At 44.8% G+C, this 18,686-nt stretch overlaps 1 protein-coding gene across 1 annotated transcript in view; it reads right to left on the bottom strand.

Annotated features, from left to right (window-relative positions):
- Positions 1 to 382: 382 nt before the first annotated feature.
- Positions 383 to 18,686, bottom strand: part of ankrd11 (ankyrin repeat domain 11) — a 24,606-nt gene continuing 6,302 nt past the window's right edge. The window contains exons 2-10 of the mRNA XM_076996560.1: positions 16,391 to 16,564; positions 15,110 to 15,310; positions 13,693 to 13,835; positions 13,305 to 13,449; positions 6,079 to 13,193; positions 5,650 to 5,748; positions 5,076 to 5,219; positions 4,848 to 4,940; positions 383 to 4,606 (exon numbers count right to left, since the gene is read on the bottom strand). Coding sequence (XP_076852675.1) covers positions 4,421 to 4,606; positions 4,848 to 4,940; positions 5,076 to 5,219; positions 5,650 to 5,748; positions 6,079 to 13,193; positions 13,305 to 13,449; positions 13,693 to 13,835; positions 15,110 to 15,310; positions 16,391 to 16,564 — 8,300 coding nt within the window. The 3' untranslated portion in view covers positions 383 to 4,420. The remainder of the gene's footprint in view (positions 4,607 to 4,847; positions 4,941 to 5,075; positions 5,220 to 5,649; positions 5,749 to 6,078; positions 13,194 to 13,304; positions 13,450 to 13,692; positions 13,836 to 15,109; positions 15,311 to 16,390; positions 16,565 to 18,686) is intronic.

Here is an 18,686-nt window from a genome sequence, read left to right as displayed (position 1 = left end):
GCCCAAATACTGCCCAATATTATTTTTCCCTCCCAATCGGCCCAAACTAGAGACTAACATGAGCCGGCCCATCGGGAATCCTCCCGAATCTCCCGATTAGCCACTCCGGCTCTGTATTATACTTTTATACAACGTTTTATTTCATAGCTCTCGCATGTGCTGCTGTGTGACGTAGCAGGCGCCACGTGGCTCTATGCTGCCACCTGGTGGTACTACTCTTTGCTGGAATGTACGTAGTAGCACATTTTTCAGATTACCGAAATCATCACACTAAATAACCCTGTTACCATCTGCCGGAAATTTTTACGTGGTAAGAAATCACAGACATCAATCATATTTCAAAAATTTATTTACGAACATAATCTCTGAGGAACAACAGCAGTTCTCGCGCTCTCTGTACATGCAACTGTAGAAAATAACAATTTTGAATTTTTACTCCATTAAGTTTTTTTTTTTTAATTTTATTTATTTTTTTACTTTTTTAAAATTTTTTAGTTTCTCGCTTCTGAATTGCAGGATATCAACACAGCTAAAGGTGTAAGTACTGGATCTTTGACAGCACTGACAATAGCATCAACAAAACCCCCTCCCTCCCATAGCTGCTCCAACAATATGTACACAATTGAACTACATTGTACAAAAGGAAGAGAAAGAAAAAAAAAAGTAAAATAAAATTGAGAAAGGAAAAAAGTTACATTATTATCTCACCTGCAGCAAGTGTGTTATCTCGCTGCTGATAGACCCCCCACATTCTACGCAAGTTCAAACTAGTACAAAGAGAAGAGTGTAAAAGATCTGGGAGAGAATATACACCTATGTACAAAGTCTTTTTTTCTCTTTTTCTCTTTTTACTCATTACAAGAGGAAAATTTACACAGCGGAGACCTTCAAACTCAAACATACCACAGGTGTCAGAAAGATAATAAATAGGTTATTTCTCACCATTTAAGAATAGTTCTACATGCTTTATGAGTTATTTTCCATTTCAAGAAACATCTACTGTTGGATGATTTATGTATACTGTAGTGGGGGGTTGGGGTGGGACAACAAAAAACAACAAAAAAAAAAGACAGGCTTGAAATTGTGACCTCACAACGTGTAAACCTGCCCATTTAAATAGGAAACCAGAGGTGAGCGGATTTACGTGTGCGCGCAAATCACAGAGGTAATGTGTTGCAGATATCAGTGGTGATCTGAGGTCATGGGTCACTGGCTAGCCAACGTCTAAGTGCTTCACTGTGAGATAGGAAGTCCAATCCCAACCTCAGCAATGAAGGGTAAGCTCCGCCCCTGCAACTGGACACTGGGACTGTGGTGCGCATTGGGGGATTCATGGGGTGGTCCACGCGACAGGCTTCTGTGGTTGGCTGATGCATTCCCTACGGAACTGCTACATAGAAACGCATCACAATTTCAAGCCTTCCATTTAAAATAATGGAGGACAGTTGAGGCAGGGGAAATGTGAAAGGTCAACAGGTCAAGACAGAAAACACACACACACACACACACACACACACACACACACACACACACCAACAACAGTGGGACTGCAGGAGCAATGTCATGGTATACATTCTGTTTTTGATTAAAAAAACAAACAAAAAAACCCCCATAATAATCAACAATGCCACTGTGTTGCATGGGCAAGAAAACACACTTTAAAACATTGCACGCACAATTCAAAATCAAATGCCTTTTCTTCTTTTTTTTTTTTAAACTGTGATTGCCAAATTAACACATGACAAACAAAGGGGAGAATTAAAGTTTTACTGATTTGAATGGAAACTTTAGGCTTGTTTTGTATAGCCAGTCTAAAGCTCCCTCCCTTGTCGTTTTGCACGTTACTCACGAAAGACCACAGTATTCATCTAAAACAACTGCCTGCCAAAAGATTCCCGTTTCTGCACCCACTCAGTGCCTGTACACATCTGTGTTTTCAGGCATTCATCTCTCTCTCTCACACACACACACACACACACACACACACACACACACACACACACACACACACACATATATACACACACACATGGAAACATGACTGAGTACACACTCAACAAACAAAAGCACAAGCAGCTAATAATGATAAAATATCAAAATATTCTTAAACAAAAATAGGACTCGAGGGAAAAACAATCTTTAGTAATCAGAAATAGAAGCTCCATTATAAAAACAGAGGACATTTTCTAGAACCCACTCTTGCATTAGTCCACTCTGTGTAAGGTTATTCAGATTCTGTGACTGTGCTTTTGAGGATGAGCAGTCATTGTACAGGACGAAAGACTATGTAGGGCCAACGTGCGAGATGACACACCACAACGGCACGGTGAGGGCATTCACGAGGACAGTAACTATGGAAACAGCCAATAAGAGAGCCCATGAACAGAAGGGGAGAAAATCTACAATAATCAGCAATGTACTCCAGTGACATTCCTTCATGTTGCAGGTTGAAAACAACAAAACCCAAAATCAAAACAAATGAATGACAAACAGGACAGAAGAGTTACTGGTCACCACTTGCACAGGAAAGAAAAAATGTTGCAGCTTGTGTCAATGACGTGGGCTCGGGGGAAGTGATGTACAAGGGAAAACAAAATGATTGGGGGGAGGGGCCAAAAACAAACAAAGATGGACACACTGTTTTAACGTGATATATTCTGCAGTGTAATGGAAGGTTTAAAGGACGTCTCTATGTTTGTCCAGAACCAGGTTATATTGGCTCCAGATGCAGCTGATGTCGCTAACTATAATTTGTGCAGCTTTAAATTAAATCAGAAATGTTAACTGTAAAAAGGCATTTTCTCGGTTTATAGTTTTTTTTTTGTTGTTCTTTTTTGTTTTGTGTTTTTAAGATACATACTCATGTATTAAAGCAATGAATAATATATCTCTATAATTTAAATAATTCCATAATCACTCTGCTACATCTGAAAACTATGGCTGTGGCCCTGACGGTTTCAGTACAAGGGAAATCTTGTGATGACAGCGATTCTGGCGGTGATCCAGGACACTCACTGACCAGCTTATACAGAACCGGAAGAGCCTGTACACAAGAGGTCTTCAAATACTGACGATGTGTACACATTTTGGCCCATTGGGGGGAGGGGTGCTGCCCAAAAGTGAACTGTACATACAAAGATAATTTTTATTCTTTTATTTTTTTTCCTTTTACACTTAACTGTGTGATGTTACAGTACATAAGTTATTTACAACTGTGCAGTAATGAGTGGCAAAATAAATTATCTAGAAGGCAGCGAGAATACATTGGTTAACGAATATAAAACTGTACATCATTTACGGAATACAATATTTTTTTAATTTTTGTTTGTTTGTTTCCCCCCATTCATTAACCTAACGTTGGCTCTGTAGTGTTTCAAGTCACTTCCTCAGAAAGGGAACAATGAAATGCCCAAGTAAAGAAAGACAAAACAAACAAAAAAAACAAACAAAAACAAAATAAACACCCTCCACTAAAACACCATCTTTTAAAGTCTTTGCCTTTTTTTTCTTCCCAACACTGCATTTCTGTGTTTGTCTTCTGTGTCCTTTTCCACCTACAGATGTTGGTAGACGTGCAGGCGTGTCTGGAGCCCGGCTCGTGTTCGACTCCGCACATTCGGCCGGGCGCTCCTTCACCCTGCGCCTCAGGGGTGCGCCCATGCACTCGTGCTGTCTGTGGATGCCCTGGTGCGGGAGGCAGTCTCCCTCCATCCCCGCCACCCTACCCACACTGCACTGCTCTCTGCCCTCGGCCTGTGGTTGCAGGGGGCGCGGTGCCCAGCGGGGAGCCATGCTCTCCTCCGCTGTGCTTACGGGAGATCCACGGGTGGGGATGCCGTCTCGCTGCAGGAGTGGATGTTCAAGTGTTCTTCTGGCAAACCCTTACAAGCCTCTTACCACTCCGCCCCACCCAACCCTGCACGCACCTCGAGGCCTGGAGCTGTAACTCTGTCCGGCGCTCTCTTGTGCACCATGGTGGCTTCTGTCCCTGATTCTGAAGGACAAAGGTGGTGGAGTAGCCTGTTTCAACCCACCCACTTGTGGTCATTTAGTTAGGGGGATCAAAAATAAAGACAAATCTTTCTCTCCCCCCCTTCATCTCACCCTAAATCAAATGGTAGGGAAGGGTTGGTAGGTTCCAAAGCAAATGTTGCTTTTTAAATTCCAAACAAAAGAATAAAAACTTGAAGGACGAAAGTGCAAGTTGTGTTTTTCCCCGGTAAAAAGATGCTCCCCTTGTCTGGTGGAAGGGGATGCAAGTTTTATTTCTTTTACCATTTTTCTATATAATATATATGGTTACTCTTCTCAAAGAAATCTTCTCTTCAAACTGGCTAGCCCTTACCGAACTTGCTGTCTGACGTCTCTTTGAAAGACGAGGATCTAAAAACCGCGCTCTCCGCGTCCGAGAGTGTTCGCGTCACGCGGGCAGCAATACAAAGTCGTCGTTGACGTCAACCATTGGCACGTAGAACGAGGGGACCTCGTTGACGCACAGGGACTTGTGTCCTGCGGGGTCGAGCTCTTGCACCTTGAGCTGCCACTCCATCCTCTGCACTGCGTTCAGCGCTGCCGCCTCGTGCTGTTGTCGCATGAGCAGGCACGTCTGAGAGAAAAGGAGACAACATTAGGTTAATCATGCTCGTTTGACCCCCCCCCCATAGACCAGTAGTTTCATGCAGATATTCGAAAGTCTGGCTCATGACACTAGCAATCATTCTAACCAATGCTGCGGCTGTTTTTTTTTTAATTATTAGTCACATTACCACATTTTAAAAATTATCTTCGTCATATTATTCATGTGGTTTCATATCTTCGTTTTTAGAAAGTCATTATCGGGTCCTCACCTTCATGCGGTCATACTTGTCATCCACATCTTGAATCCATGAGATAAACTGCCGAGCGTTAAAGCGATCTCTCACTGACTTATTCTCATCTCCCTATTTAAAGATCAGGAGGAATTAAAGGAAAAAAAAAAACACACACAAGACAATGTCAACATGAGACACATAACAAATGGAATTACGAGTAGTGAAGGTTGAATGTGTCATGACAAAACTACAGAGGTGTTTCACCTGGCTCTCTGATGGCATGTTGTAGACCTCTGAATCCAGGAGCATGGTGCAAGCGCTGAATGGAACAGCCTGATTTGCGATGGTTCGCGCCGCTCTGCAATGAACTCTCAGTACCTCTTGTTCACAGGACACAATGAGTTTTTCCTGTAGAAGGATGAGATAAAATACATTTTTAAAGGGAGAAAAAAAATAAGAAGAAAGTGGGTCTGGACTTCTAGTGATCCTCTGAAAACCCCCGAGCAAAGTTTTGATTAGGCTGAAAGGGGTGGTGTGGTCTTTCAAAATCATGAAGGTTCACAGAAGTCACAGAAGCAACATCAGAAGACAGCAAGATGAAATGCTTTTTTTTTTTTTTTGATTGTACTGTTACATGCTTCTTTTGGTTGGAGAAATGCATATTGCAGATCCGGGACTTTTCGGTTACACTGAAGCTTTGATCATGTCATCACAAAGGTTTTGTGCCGAGTGATCAAAGCACTAATTTCTAACCGGATGGCTTCTGAAGTGCGTTGGAGGGATGCAGGGTAGGGAAGGAGTGTGTGGGAGTTGAGGTTGGGAGCTTGTGCAGTTGTACCCGCTCAATGCTGTGCTGTAGTCGCAGTTTCCCCCTCACCGCCTCCTGCTGTCTGAAAAGTTCCTTCAGTGGCTCTGACAAAGATGGTGGTGGAGCAATCTGGCGGAAGAGGGCAGGGGGTAAGAGTGTTGGTGGTGGACAGTTTTACCAAAAACAAAAAGGTAGTGTGCTGCTTAAGGCATATAAATCAATCAAGAAATGGCTAAATGCAGCTGTGAGGATATTGTCTGTGGACAAAGTGTTAGGATTGTATGTTAAAGTTATACAACAACACAAAAGTAGCGCGCTGCATTAAGATACTGCATTAAGATACCCAGAGTGTAACAACAAGAGCAACAATGAAAGAATCAAAACATTATATCTACAACTGTGCAGGTAGCATAGACCTGAAGGAATGTTAGGGTGTTTTAGAATGTTAGATGTTCTTACCACTGGGATATGTAGTTTGCTCAGAGGTTTGCCATCAAGCAGGTAGGAGCCGGTGTATGTCACATACTCCGCATAGCACTGGGGAGCTTGGGGCGTTATGTAACAAAGAATCTTCCGCTTTTCTTCGATCTTCTTGCGGATTTGCAGATACTCAAAGTAAGGGTTGGAACGGTCGCTGTGGTAGGGTTCAATTTCGTCCAGCTTGATGGCATTCACTATGACCGCCAGGGTCTGCTGAATCATCTCACGAGTCTGCTGCATGGCCGTGTTGACTAGCTGCACCTGCACCTGCTGCTGCCCCGATTTAGGGAACTTTCTTTTGCGCGGGTGCTGTGCCTGGCCATCCTCGTCCTCAACAGCACGGCCTTTTGTTTTGATGACGAGAGCAGGCGGTGCTGGTGTGGAGGCCTGAGTGGTGATGGCATTGATGGGCTCCTTATCTTTTTCCTTCTCCCCTGTGGTGACGGTGGGCGGTGAACTGGTGGTGCTGCTTGTGGTGACCGGAGAGGAAGTTGTAGAGGACGCCACGCTCGAGGTGCTTGTTGCAGTGCTCTGCTTGCTCTGGTTGGCCAGCATCTGAGCTCGATTTCGAGTCATCCTCTGAGGTATTTCCTCAACCTTCTTTGGGGCCTCTGTTGTTACCACAGCCACTGGCAGCTTGGCTGTCGTTTCCAAGGCTTCTGACATTTGGGCTGTGCCAACAGAAGATGTTATGGGCAAGACAGGACCAGAAGGGTGTGGACTGCAAGAGGCACCTAGAGCCACCACTGGGATAGGTCCAATCTGATCTGTTTTCACAGCCGCCAGTGGTTCCAAACACGATGCTATGGACACAGGGGTCAGAATATCGGGGGACATATCTTTCTGTCCATATCCCTGCTCGTTCTCTCCATCTGTAGCCGAAAACATATTGCCATCACTTTCATCTTGGTCGTTAAATTTGCCCATGTCTTCCGGAATCAATTCTTTTATGGAAGGAACATCTGGAATGTTCTGAGGCTCTGGCTCCAGCTCATGCTGTGGTCTGTAGGTCTCTTCCGGAGCAGGAGGCACCAAATCTGGGGCAGGCTCTGCAGGAAGAACCACTGCAGGGGAACAAGGGGCTTTGGCTAAACTCAGCAAGCCAACATCCCTCACCCCTAGATCCTTGCTTGTCTCCATAGGCAGAGATCTAATTTGTGTGGGCAGATGCCTGTTCTCCTCCATCTCTGGGGGTGTGATTTCAGGCTCTTGGATCTCCTTTTCTGGAAATGGAAGCTCTGGCAATGAGAATGGACCCAGGTCATCCAGCTCATCAACTGCAGTAGAGAAGGGGTCAGACCAATGAGGTTCACGGCTTACAGACTGGGCAATGCTACTCTCGGGTGCATAATTCAAGGATTCTTCTTTGCTCTCTTGTGTCATACATGGTGGTTCAACATCCATTTGATTCTCTTCAGCATGGGGTTTGATATCTGGGAAGAAGGTTTCTAGTCGAGTTGAAGGTGGCAAGAAGTTTGATTCCGAGTCCACAGCCTCGGTCACAGGTCTTGCTGGCAATGAAATATCCTCTACATCGTCTTTCTGCACCTCATAATGAGGCTCTGGAATTTGTGCAGGACAGTATGATCTAGAATATGTGGAATAAGGGGGAGAAACAGATGGTTGGACAGTCATTGCTGTAGGGATATGTGGCAGTTCGCAATCTGAGTGTGAATATGGACTGCTGATCTTTGAAACAGCAGCTTCAACTTCTCCATAGCTCTCGTGAGGTGACTTTATAAGCCCTGTTGAGTTCCAAGCTACAGACTGATCACAAGAGTTTTCCATTACATTATCCTGAGGACGAGGTGGGGTCAAGGGAATAACCTCAGGCTCTCTCCGTTCTGGAGACTCAACCCAAGTCTTCCTGGCAGACTCTTCAATAATAAGAGAATATGCAGGATCTTCTTCAGATTGCATGCCATGTTCGGACGGAATCAGATTTTCTCCTGCATCCTCTGCATTATCCTCCTCTTCCTCATCTTCCTCCTGGAGGACATCATCATCATCATCGTCGTCATCGTCGTCATCATCATCATCCTCCTCCTCCATGAGTGGAGGCAGATATTCAGTGCTGCTCACTGGATCAGCCGGTAACAACGTGGGCTCATTCTGAGGTGGTACAGACAGGTCATCAAGGTCCATTGGAGGCAGAGCTGCAGGGGCTGGTGTTGGAGGGGCAGCTATGTCCAGGCATGGCTCCTGAGGGTCAGGTCTGTGGATTGGAGTTGAAGGTTTCATGAGATAGTTATAGATGCTCTCTGGTGGGAGCTCATTGGCATCGTTGCCAGAATTTGCTGTACAAGCTCTATCTGGAGGAGGCTGCAATGGGTCTGGCCTTGGAGACCGCATGTCAATGTGGGGGGAAAAGTATGGGGCAGAAAGACAGTCCAGTCTATCCACTGGCATTTTGTCTTCGGGAATATGTGTGGCAGATGACTCAAATTCCGCTGCCGTTGATGCATTTTGCTGCCTAAGAAATTTGTCATCCTCTGATTTAAAGTCCTCTTCCAGAGGTCGCCTAATGTCAGAGGAAACTGATCGACTCACAAGCGGTAAAGGCATATTTTTTGCTGGTGTTATACATGTTCCTTCCTGGAAGCTGTGGGATGAATTCTGGGATGAGTACCTATCAAAGAATGAAGGGGAGCAGGCATTCATGGACATTGTCGTCGCAGAGGAGTTCTGACATTCCAGAGTATCAAACATGATATCTGGGTAGTCCTCCGCACTGCAAGATGGTGTGCGAGGAGTTTGCATGACTTCCTCGTAGCTTGGACATGAAATCACAGATGTAGGAGTAGGAACTCCTGTTGGTCTGTTCTGATCAGGTCTTGGTGACGCTGGCAGATTTTCCTTCATCGGATGGCCTGCCAGCCAGTCTTTTGAGTTCTGACCATCCAAGGGCTGTGACTTCCTATCAGGAGACATCATTTGTGTGGGGAGGCCGTCTTTGAGCTTCTTCTCTTTCAAGGTAGAGTCTAACGAACCTGACTTTTTCGATGAAAGCTCGCCACGGTTCTTTTTAAGATCCTCACTGGACTTGGTTTTGTCTTTAAGTTTTGGATCGCCTGATCTATGCCTGAGTTTCTCCATCTGTTTCATTCTCTCTTTGTGTCTCTTATGACGCTCTTCAATCTCCTGGTCTTTTAAACTAAGCATTTTGCCAAAGCTCGTCAGTCTGAGGTCACCATCAACTAGAAGTTTCTCACGTGGGCGAGTGTCTTTCCGAGCTGTGTCTTTTGACTGGCAAATCTTGTCATTCTCATCTTTGACTTTTGTCTTGTATTCTGTTCTCTCTTTGTCAGTGAAGTCCCTGATTCTGTCCTTATTTTTACCATCAAATTTTGGACTATCCTCTTTAGTTTTGTCCTTCAAACTTGTCACTTGAGGACTTTCTTTTAGTCCAGTTTTCTGATCTTCTTTGGAGTGTCTAAAGGACCCAAAACCATCTGAGTATTTATGTTTCTCCTCCTTCACTTTTTCCTTATGCTTCTCTTTCTTCTTCTTGTCCTTTATCTTTTCACTGATGATGACACTATTTGTCTTGTCCTTTTTGGACATCTCCTTCTCAAACTCCAGAGTCTTATCCAAGTCATCCTCTCCATCAGCTTTTGATCCACATGGAAAAGTGTATGGATCGGCTTCCAAAGGCACGAGCTCTTTCTCAAAGGGTAAACTTTCCCTGCGCACAAAAGATTCTTTGAGTTCCTCCGATTTGTCTCTCTTGTCACTTCTATCTTTCTTGACTTTTTCTTTGTCTTTGTCGTGACTCTTTTTGGATGACGAGGAAGAGGAGTGCCTGTGCCTCTCTTTCTCCCTGAATTTGTCCTGCGGTGTAGAGATGGACAGTGGTTCTCTTCTGTCTTCCGAGATGTCTGGCAAGCTGATGTTGGACGAGTCGCAGTAGCTGCTCAAAAGTGGCTCGTGACCTCTGTCTGTGAAGCTGTCCGACGAGATCTCACTATTTTTATCGTTGGGGTCATCTTTATAATCATTCATGGCCTCTTCCTCCAGTTTCTCAAGCAAGGATTTCTCATTCTCCCCACTTTTTGAGGATTTTCTGTCTTTCAAATGGTCTGGTTTATCTTTGTATTTGCTTTTGCTCTTCTCCTCCACAACCTCCCTCTTGTCTGCAGGCTTCTGTTTGTTTTTCTTGTCCTGATTTGAGTCCACAGATGCTCTGTCTTTGCGCTCCTTGTGTTTCGTGTCTGTCAAATCTTTGTCTTTCTTATCTTTGTGTTTTTCCATGGAACCTTTTCTCTCTTTCCCCGAGTCAAAGGCCATCTTATCTTTCTTTTTATCTTTATGTTCCTTTTCTTTCTGTTTTTCTGCATGTTGTTTCCCCTCTGCAGAGTACTTCCTGTGTTTTTCTGTTAGAATGTGATCCATGTCGTCCCTGTCAGGTGTAGAGTCTTTTCTGTCCAACGAGAGTCCAAATGAATCACTTAGTTTTGCCACACCTCCATTGCAAGTGTCATTTTCATCTTCGCTCTCATCCGTGAATATATCCTCAATTTTATACCATGTCTTCTCTCTGACCTTTTCAGGTTTCTTCTCTTCTCTTTTAAATTCAAGAAAATCCTTTTCCCTATCGGCATGTTTGTCCTGGGATGTTTTTTCTTTCTTGTCTTTACTTTGCTCAGATGACATCTTCCTGTCCTTATCCTTGCTGTGAGAATCTTTGTGTTTATCTTTAGCTCCATCTTTCTTTTCTTTGGAGCTTCTTTCCAAGTCTTTTTCTTTTAAAGATCTGTCAAGTGAGTTTTTCTCGGGCTTCTCCTTGTCCTGGTCAAAATTTCGATCTTTAGGTTTGTCTTTGTGCTTATCGCTTTTCAATTTGTCTTTCTTTTCAATACCATCCCCTTTCTTCTCCTTGTCTTTTCCAGAGTGGTTCCTCTCCCTGGGATCTAACTTGGCAATAGGTTCACTTTCTGACTTGTCTTTAAAGAAGGACTCGCTTCCATATTCATCTCTCAAGCAGTCCTGTTTTGTTTTGGAGTCTTTGCGCTCCTTGGTGAACTCGTAGGAGTCTTTTCTGTCTCTGCTGCCATCGACAGACTCTTTTTCTTTTTTCTCTTTGACACAACTCTCTGCAGAGTCCTTTCGCTTTTTCTCCTTTTCCGAGTGGCTGGAGTTGAGCTTCTGTTTGTCTGTCCAGTCCTTCTTCTTTTCGCTCCCCTTATCAGAAGACTCTTTCTTCTTGCATGTAGCTTCTTTCTCAGAGCGCTTGTCCCCATGCTCAGACTTCTTGTCTTTCATTTTTTCTTTTCTCCGGTCCCTGCTCTCTTCTTTCATTGTTTCTACGATTAGTTTTACAGAATTACTCGCTTTGTAATCTTTCATAGGAGCATCCCAGCTGTCATCTCCATAGAGGGAACTGTCCGAGGAAAGGTCGGACGGCCAGCGATCATGATCATCTGATGCGCTCATCTTGGTGTCCTCTAAAAAATGATTTTTTATATCATAGTCCTCATAATCTGGTTCCTCCTTGATGGCTTTATCCTTCTTTGCCTTTTCCTCTTTTCCACTTTTGTCCTTCTCTAATTTAAAATGTTTGTCTTCTTTCAGCTCATTCTTTTTTTCCGTTTTCATAGACTTATCCTTAGACTTTTTCTTTTTATCTTCCTTGTGAGATTTCTGTTTATCCTCCTTTGGTTTTTCTTTATCTTTCAGGCCTTTCTCCTTTTCTGTTTTTAAAGGCTTGTCCTTGTCCTCTTTGCTTGCTCTCTCCTTGTTGGATTCCTTAGTTTTCTTGGACTTCTCTTCTTTAGATATTCTCTGAATGTCTTTTCCTGACCAATCCTTGTCATCAATTTTACCTTTCGACACCCTGTCCTCTTTCTTAAAATGATCTTTGTCATGCTTTGAGAGCTTGACTTTATTCTCAGAAGGTGATTCTGTCTCTACAATCAGTGACTTCTGCCGAGAATCATCAAAGTCGAAGGTAAAGCTCTTTACAAATTTTTCATTCATGTCTTGATTTAAGACCAGACTTGGAACCTTTTCTTTCTCCTTGTTTTTGTGTTTGTGTTTCACTTTGTGTTTTTTCAAGACCTTTCCATCCTTGTCCGTTTTAGAAACTGTCCCATCCGAGTTTGAGGACTTGTAAAAGTCGGAGCTCTTTTTATCCAATGCATTGGCATGTGTATTGTTTTTCTTTTTGTTATCCTGCGCTTTCTTCTTCACCTGTTTTACAGACTCAACACTGGAGTCTGCAGAGGAGTAGTCTGACTCGCTGGAAAGCCTTGTCCTTACTGAATCAGAGAGGGAGCTGACATCGGACCAAGCCGGTGAGGACACGGTCTTCCAGCCATCTGTCCTCCATTGTTTTGGATGCTGTTCTGCCAGAGACTGTGTGAGCTTCTGTGAGCCTAAACTCCCATGCGAGGACGAAGACGACGCAGACAGTGAGCTGAACACGGATGATTCTTTGAGGTTCAACGCAGACGAGTCCTTGACACAGTTTGAACTCGGCATGGAGCCTTTGTCATCCTCGCTCTCTATGTCACCCGTCTCAGAGTCCGAGGTGCAAAACTTGTCGTTCACTTTGCCGAACCGCACCTCCTTGCTCACGTTATTTTTTGTCTCCTTCTTCCTCTTCTTCTTGACTTTGCTTTTGTCTTTTTGCTGCTTGGAGCTCAACGCATTAGACTCTCTGCTCTTGGCACTGGCCTGTGCAGCAGGCTGTCTAGGCGTGGGTGCGGGCGTAAAACACAACGTCGGGTCATCCTCGTCCGAGCTGTTGCTGTCCGACAGGATCCGGCGCACCGGCTTCTTTGGTGTGAGCGAGTTGCTTTTGGAATACGTTTTAACTTCCATCTTGGGGATGGAGAAGAAGGCGTTGGCCTTGCTGACGGGATCCTTGCGGAACTCCTTCTTGAGTAGGTGTTTGTCGTCCACAGGTGGGACGCGCTCCTCCTCGTCGTCCTCGTCAAACTCGTATTCGTCTTTGACGGGCGTCGTGGTGGACTTGGGCGGGTCGAGGGCCTTCCCTTTCAACTTCAGGCCCTTCTCGAACTCAGAGTCCGTGTTATTGCCATCGACAGAGCTGGAGGGGGCGAACGATGGGGCATCTTCCTCCTCTGAAGATTCTGTTAGAACAAGAGCGGGATGATGCAATGAGATGAAACAGTTCATATAAAATGTGAGAGTTCTCAAACTTTAAGTGCTTTTTAAGACGTTATACTTCATATAGTACATACCTGATGAACTTTCACTAGAGGAGTATGTGCCTTTTCCTAGCAACAGATTAAGCATGGTTGGAGAATTCGCCACCTTCAGTGGCGTCTCTCCTCGTCTGTTACTTTGACAAGGATCCCCTCCATATCTCAAGAGCAACTTCACCACCTGTGAAATGTACAAAAATCAAATGAATAGTCTAAATAAATAAATAAATTGAAATAACAAGTGCTGCCCCATATCATACACACAAATGACTTTACATGGTATGTAATTCTCTGAGAATCGCGTGTTTCAAAGTTGTGAAAATACAGAACGACACACTCTCTGAATCAGGACTGACAAATACAAGTTTTAAGTACATGCGCTTTTATCATAGGTGTACGAAAATGTGTCATGTCTTATGCATACTTTAAAATGGCCGTTGTTGGAAGCGTCGTGCAGAGGGGTATCGTCGTCCAGGCCCTTGGTGTTGACCTCAGCGCCCGCCGCCAGCAGCTGCTTGGCCACTTCGTAATAGCCTCTGTTGCACGCCTCGTGCAGTGCCGTCCAGCCTGGAAAACACCGGCCGTGTCCCAATCGTTATTACTCTCTAAAAAAAGAGCACAGCTTCGGGACACTATCCAGCAGCCTCGCGAAAAAGCAGCAACGTTCACAAGGTCATGACGTCGCGGGACAAAACGACCAAAGAAAAGCCGTGTGAATGGCTCCTGATTTGTAATACAAAAAAAAAATGTATTTAATATCCATTATACCATTTCACCATCTAGCATGAATAAAGGCACTAGGCTTATCCTAAATACTGATGAAGGGCTACAAGTCTGGTAAACTTTACAGCTACCACCATGAATGACATGGGGGGGGGGGGAAGAGGTGGCTAATATCTAGGGGCTGTATTTGTTAGCTTTCTTTGTGGAGAGTTTTTTTTCCCTTTTCTTTTTGAATACTGTAATCATGAACTATCCAGAATCGACCTGTATGTAAGATGCAGCAGTTAGATTTAAGAAAGCTCCTGCCCTAGATACATTCTCCTGCAGATAGACTAGTTCTATGCTCTGTAGTAGGAAAAACCAACCCTGGAGACCAATGCTATATGTATATGCATAAAAATTATAAAGCATTGATTTAAAGCATTTTGGAGAGAACGCCTATGCCATAACGTCTCTTCATTGATAAGATGAATAAGAGTTTTGTGAAATTGGGCAATATAAAAGAACATAAAAGAAAGTACAAGTATAAACAAACAGATACAAGCATTATGCAGTTTTCTGCAAGAATAATGGTCAAGGACATTTGTCATGGGCAGAAAGTAGTAATCATGTCCTGAATCACATGACAAGAATGTGTACGATCTTGTCTGAGGAAGTTGGGCGCTTTAAATACAAATCAGACATGGCCTGGAAATTTCCAGAATCTTTTGAGAACTCTCCAGCAGCACACAGAGTGTTTTAGAGAGGTCACTTACGGTACATATGTATGAGCTTTGTTTGTTAGTTATAAGACAAGAAAACTGATAATTGAGTTTATAATTTGTACCAGGTACTGCTGTGCTATCAAATCAACTTAAACGTCCTCGTCTTTATTTCTGTAGTGCTGTCCTTCATTTCCGAAATGTTCTTGCTCCTCTTGACATTAGGCGATATAATTCGCTCTCGACCTCTGCCCTGGGTACATTGGTACCTGGCATCTTCACACTCACACACACACACCCACTCACACAGAGACACACACACCCCTTGCCTTTGTTTAAAACACAGCCTGCCGGTCAAACTTTGAGGGTGCACAGGCAGCTAGGCAAATCAGCTGAAGTTTGTAATGCCGTCCTTACCCGCAAAGTCCTTTACATTCACGTCAGCTCCTTCGCTGATGAGCTCCTTGATACGACGGACCTCTCCGCGGATGGCGGCCCGGTGTAGGCGCGTTTCACCCCTCTCGTTCCGCTTATTCACTTTGTCTTTGGTTTTGGAGGCGGAGTTTGGCGTTCCCTTCTGACCCAGATTCGACTGTGATTGGTGCTTTGGTGTTGTGTCTGAAACGAAAATTCGCAGGGGCACCGTGTGTCTGTGAAGCACGCCAAAGCCAGACACTCTCCCATCACAAAGCAACGGGGGCACATTTTGACATTGCATGCTGAAATGAGAGTGACTCCCGACTGCCCCTGGGTGGTGCTGTTGCTCAAGAAACGCACAGCAGAAGACTGAACAGAGGTTCCTTGTTCCCTGGGTTCGGTTCATCTTTTACTCCATTAAAATAAATCCTTAATCACATTTTCCTTATTAAGTCTGCAGGAAACTGTCCAGAATGTTATTACACACTCAATCTAACACTGAACTAAGTATGAATGAGGAAAACTGCTTGGACCTATATAGTCAGAATGACAGACTCCCCAGGACTAAATGGAAGGTCATTGGAACAAAGCTTTTAAACACATTTTCTTATATATATATATATATATATATATATATATATATATATATATATATATATATATATATTTTTTTTTTTTTTTTCATGTCAGCAAAAAATAAATAAAAAAGACATTTGTACACATATACTGATTTAAAACATTCTGTCCAAGGTCTTCCTTTATCTTTGATTTAATTAGAAAAGCGGAATTGGTAGAACTACTCGAGGAAGAGCTAAATCTGAGTAAATCAGAGTCTTGCAATTCTTAGAGAAGATATAAACAAAAAACTTTGATGAGTACAGGCTGTCCTAATAAACCTTTTAAGCGAGTGAAACGTTATGAATTGCAACATCCTTCACTTCCTTAATGTCTCAACATTAGATTGAAGAAAGAAAGGGGGAAAAAAAGCACATTAAATGTTACAACAGCTAAACAAAAGCTCTCACTGTTACATCGTCTAAGGTGTGGAAACGATCAGAGAGGACAGTGGATTAAGATCACGAGGGGCCATTTCGCTGAAGTAATGGGAACTGATGAGGGTTATCTTGTTAAAACTGAACCCTAATAAGTGCGGCAGCTCGCGTTTTAATGAACCGTAGCATGAGAGCACGCAGCGGGAGGTTTGGGGGGGGGGGGTTGGGTGGTGTTGTGGGGGGAGGGGCTGCGGTGGCCCTGGACGTGGTAGCCATGACAATCACGCACCTGGACTGTTGACTGACTCCTCTGCTGTCATCTGCATGAGCAGAGCCACCTGCTGCCGCTCGGACAGCGGGTATCCAGCCCGGATCCCTGGCATTCCCATTCCAAAGGGCAGGCCCGGCTTCCGGGTGCTGGTCGTCTCCTTTTTAATGCGCTTCCGCTCCGGACCTTGCTTTTCTGTGGTGGGGGTGGACGTAGAGAAAAGCAGAGGGAGGGGGAGAGAGAAAGGGATAGAAAGGGAGAGAGAGAGAGAGAGCGATGGTTGTGTTAAGACCCACAAATCTGCCTCAGTGACACACTTATGAGCAAGAACAGCAAGAATTAGGAGTGCTCGAACCAGTTTGGCAGGGTGTTGACCAGTAGTTCTTAAGCCCACCACTAGGGGCCCAACACCCTGTGTATGCTCTGGGTTTCCCCCTGCTTATTCACTCACTCACTCACTCACTCGGATTTTGATAATCACATGAGTGAAATACAGTGTGCTGGCGAGTTTCAAAAACATTACATATGCAGAGTCTGATTGCTTGGGAATTTTTATTCCATCAGAGTCGTGTGATTTCTGAGCAGCCTAGCTGTCAGTACACTGCTGTGTCATTGAGGCGGATAGGGCAGCGTCACTAGAAGCAGTGCAGGCTGGGTATTGCTGGAGCATAGCTAGTCTGGGGAAGGTGTGTGTGTGTGTGTGTGTGTGTGTGTGTGTGTGTGTGTTACAAAATGGCCGGTGTTCGCTTCAGTGTGTCTGAGGCAATCTCACCACACGGATGAGGAGCTGGACGAACGCACATGCTCTTCAAAGACACGCCCGTCAATTACCATCAGCATCTGGGTGTTAACATATCCTCCCCACAATGCACCGAGACAGTCTATTATACTCCTCTCAGCCAAGCTATCCACTTACAGTGATAAACAACAGGGAGACATCGCTGTGACCCTCACACACACACACACACACTCATGTAAGTGTTGCCAATAAAAACAAATGCGCTACGACACATCCCATCATCTAAGTTTCAGCTGGTGTGTAATCTATGGAGGATCTACAAGCCCGCATGCTGTTACTGTTCTGAACACAGTGATGCGCCCAGGGCCACAAGCGTGTTTCATACAGAGAGGAAACGAGGAGCAGCCCAGCATCCGGTCACAGAGACGCTTCCAGGGTCACTTTCCACAGTCAGCCCTGATGAACTCTCCTTAACATCTGCAAACAATTAAAAGCTTGATGTACCCCCACCCATACACACACACACACACACACACACACACGCACGCAGACCTGCAGCTCCAACACATTCCTTTGACTGCATGCTGTGTGGTAGCAGTCTAAACATGTTTGCGGTCAGTGAGGGGGGGGGGGGGTGTCTGAGGTGTGTGGGGCCACAGTCTTCACTGAGGCGCTAACAAAATCTGCCCCATTTACATTATTATCTATGTTGTAATGACTGTAGGACTGCGCAAAGACTGTAAGTCATATGACATGAGTATGAGTGTTTAAGTGCATTTGCTTTTAATCAGTAAACTGTATGAGAAAATGGGCCTCATGTCCACAAACAGCAGTGCAACTGTGGTGCCACATTCCAACACGATTGCAACAGCACAATTAAAATGCTTGGCAGAGGAAATAAAGCCTACACACAAAACCCATGCATTCTCAACACCATGGGGGGGGGGGGGGGGGGGGGGGGGGGGGGGGTGACGGGGGGGTGACGACAACACACACACACACACACACACACACACGCGCGCGCACGTGTGCCTCGAAGTTCATCGGGGTTGAAAACAAATACGCAAGTAATAAAGAGCCCTTTTGCCCAATGCCATATTCTTGCAGCACAAATGAGCTGGCTTAATCCAATGAACAATAACGGGCAAAAACATTACAGGGGCCCCCGAGGGACACATTTAAAGAAGAGTGGCTGCGCACACCAATACGGAAGGCTGAAATAAGCTTCATTAACCTGGTGGAGGGCGGTGGGAGGGGAGGGACGTCCTGCTCGGACGGGTCACTCCCATTACAGGACAGAGGAAGTGACTCCGCGGGTGACCCGACCGGTAGAAGGTCGCCAGTGACATCTGGACAACTTCAGTAGGGAAACGAAGACCTGGTGGCCTGAAACGTCTCACCCTCCTCTGTCACTCCCACTCACCAGAAACGTCTCACCCTCCTCTGTCACTCCCACTCACCAGAAACGTCTCACCCTCCTCTGTCACTCCCACTCACCAGAAACGTCTCACCCTCCTCTGTCACTCCCACTCACCAGAAACGTCTCACCCTCCTCTGTCACTCCCACTCACCAGAAAC

The sequence above is a fragment of the Brachyhypopomus gauderio genome, chromosome 1, assembly GCF_052324685.1.
Source record: "Brachyhypopomus gauderio isolate BG-103 chromosome 1, BGAUD_0.2, whole genome shotgun sequence".
NCBI classification, from domain to species: domain Eukaryota; kingdom Metazoa; phylum Chordata; class Actinopteri; order Gymnotiformes; family Hypopomidae; genus Brachyhypopomus; species Brachyhypopomus gauderio.
Note: the sequence above shows the minus strand (reverse complement) of the source record. Positions and strands in the feature narration are given on the sequence as shown.